Here is a 2,388-nt window from a genome sequence, read left to right on the forward strand (position 1 = left end):
AGTTCTTCCCCCAGAGGGTGGTTGGCACTGACCAGGCTCCCCAGGGCAGTGGGCACAGCCCCAAGGCTGCCAGAGCTCCAGGAGGCTTTGGACAATGCTCTGAGGGACAGGGTGGGATTGTTGGGGTGTCTGTGCAGGGCCAGGGGTTGGATGGATGGTCCCTGTGGGACCCTTCCAGCTCAGGACATTCCATGATTCTATGATTTACAGAGTGGTGTGTTTTCAGGTGGTGGGATTATGCCTCTATCAGTCCGTGTCATTTGAGTTTTAATTACCTTAACCTTTAAGTTTTACAGTAAACACTGAGCTGTGGCAGATGATCAGGAGGGGCAAGAAGGGATCCTAAAATCGTGGAATGGTTTGGGTTGGAAGGGACATTGAAGATCATCCAGTCCCACCCCCTGCCATGGGCAGGGACATCTCCCACTATCCCAGGTTGCTCCAAGCCCTGTCCAGCCTGGCCTTGGACACTCCCAGGGATGGGGCAGCCACAGCTGCTCTGGGCAACCCATTGCAGTGGCTCAGGCTGCTCTGCTGCAGACACGACCTAATTTGTGCCAGCAGACTGGGCAGCTCTTTGTTCCCTAAATGTCCTGCAGTGCCACTGGAGCTCATCTGCAGCCAAAGGCACAGATGGCACCGGAATGAGGGCAAAGCCGGGAAAGAACAACCAAAAGAGCAGAGGCTGCATTTTGCTTAATGCTCAGTTTTATTGTCTACAAGCCAAGAGAGGGAATGAAGAGTGATCACATTGCCAGCAAAGGGCTCCCAAGTCCCAACCACCAAGAAGAGAATGAATAATTACCCCACTAATATCTAATGGTTCTTTGCCTTATACTATGGGTGATAAATTGAAGATACTCAATAACTAAAGGACAGAAAGAAGCAGCAGCTTAAGCTTGAAAAGAAGAAGAAAATCCCTACGTGTTGGCTCCATCACGATGAGAACCAGAGGCAAAGGAGCAGGTTTTCATCTCCTGGGGCCTGTTCTCATCGCACACCAGACGTGGAGCTGGCAGAGGTGCTTTTGCCACCCAAGGACAGCTCAGCAGCTCTTCTTGATGCAGCACTGCTGGATGGGGATGCAGGGGACACAGCACTTCCTGACAGTGGTGCAGCACTGCACGGGGCTGCAGCAAACCACCACGGGCTTCTTCACCACGTAGGAGCAGCAGGAGGAGCAGCAGGGCCGGGGCACACAGCAGATGGACTTCTGGCACACCTTGGTGCAGCACACGGGCTGCTGGCACGGGTCACAGCAGACAGTCTTCTGGCACGGGTCACAGCACACAGACTGGCACGGGTCACAGCACACAGACTGGCACGGGTCACAGCAGCTGGACTGCTGGCATGGGTCACAGCACACAGACTGGCACGGGTCACAGCAGCTGGACTGCTGGCATGGATCACAGCAGGGCTTCTGGCACGGGTCACAGCAGACTGCCTGCTGGCATGGGTCACAGCAGGGCTTCTGGCATGGATCACAGCACACAGTCTGGCACGGGTCACAGCAGCTGGACTGCTGGCATGGATCACAGCAGGGCTTCTGACATGGGTCACAGCAGACTGCCTGCTGGCATGGGTCACAGCAGGGCTTCTGGCATGGATCACAACAGACTGCCTGCTGGCACGGGTCACAGCAGGGCTTCTGACATGGGTCACAGCAGACTGCCTGCTGGCACGGGTCACAGCAGGGCTTCTGGCATGGGTCACAGCAGACAGTCTGGCACGGGTCACAGCAGGGCTTCTGGCATGGGTCACAACACACAGTCTGGCATGGGTCACAGCAGGGCTTCTGGCATGGGTCACAGCACACAGTCTGGCATGGATCACAGCAGGGCTTCTGGCATGGGTCACAGCAGACTGCCTGCTGGCACGGGTCACAGCACACAGACTGGCATGGGTCACAGCAGACAGTCTTCTGGCACGGGTCACAGCACACTGTCTTCTGGCACGGGTCACAGCACACTGTCTTCTGGCACGGGTCGCAGCAGCAGGACTGCTGGCAGGGGCTGCAGCACACGCTCTTCTCGCAGCACACGGTTTTCTGGCAGGGGCTGCAGCACACGGTTTTCTGGCAGGGGCTGCAGCACACGGTCTTGGTCTTCACGACGGAGCAGCATCCTGTGGAGCAACATCCAGTGGAGCACATGTTGTTGGGAGTGTGGCTGAGGGTGGACGGAGCGAGGACCTGAAACACAGCGGACTTTCAGACACGACCCGTCTTTCCAAGTCTAGTGTTTATTTTGGCACAGAAGTGCTGCTGCCTCAAACTGTGGGTGGTACCCACATCCCACCCTGCTTCCTACTGAGTTCCTTGAGGTGCCAAACTTCCTTGACTTGCCAAGAAAGATCCTTACAGAAATCGAGCCACCTGTCGCTATCCCA

General features: G+C 56.3%; 1 protein-coding gene across 1 annotated transcript; it reads right to left on the reverse strand.

Moving 5' to 3' along the window:
- Window positions 1-984: 984 nt before the first annotated feature.
- Window positions 985-2,167, reverse strand: LOC108641538 (keratin-associated protein 5-4-like). The gene has a single exon (XM_018083808.2). It carries the CDS (start codon window positions 2,150-2,152, stop codon window positions 1,046-1,048), a length of 1,107 nt encoding a protein of 368 aa, XP_017939297.1. The 5' UTR covers window positions 2,153-2,167; the 3' UTR covers window positions 985-1,045.
- Between the last annotated feature and the right edge of the window lie 221 nt (window positions 2,168-2,388).

This window comes from Manacus vitellinus, unplaced genomic scaffold, assembly GCF_001715985.3.
Source record: "Manacus vitellinus isolate BGI_N305 unplaced genomic scaffold, ASM171598v3 ctg7180002428074_pilon, whole genome shotgun sequence".
Lineage (NCBI taxonomy): Eukaryota > Metazoa > Chordata > Aves > Passeriformes > Pipridae > Manacus > Manacus vitellinus.

Coding starts and splice junctions, on each gene's coding strand:
- LOC108641538 (XM_018083808.2), bottom strand. CDS start 2,152: ATGTGCTCCACTGGATGTTGCTCCACAGGATGCTGCTCCGTCGTGAAG.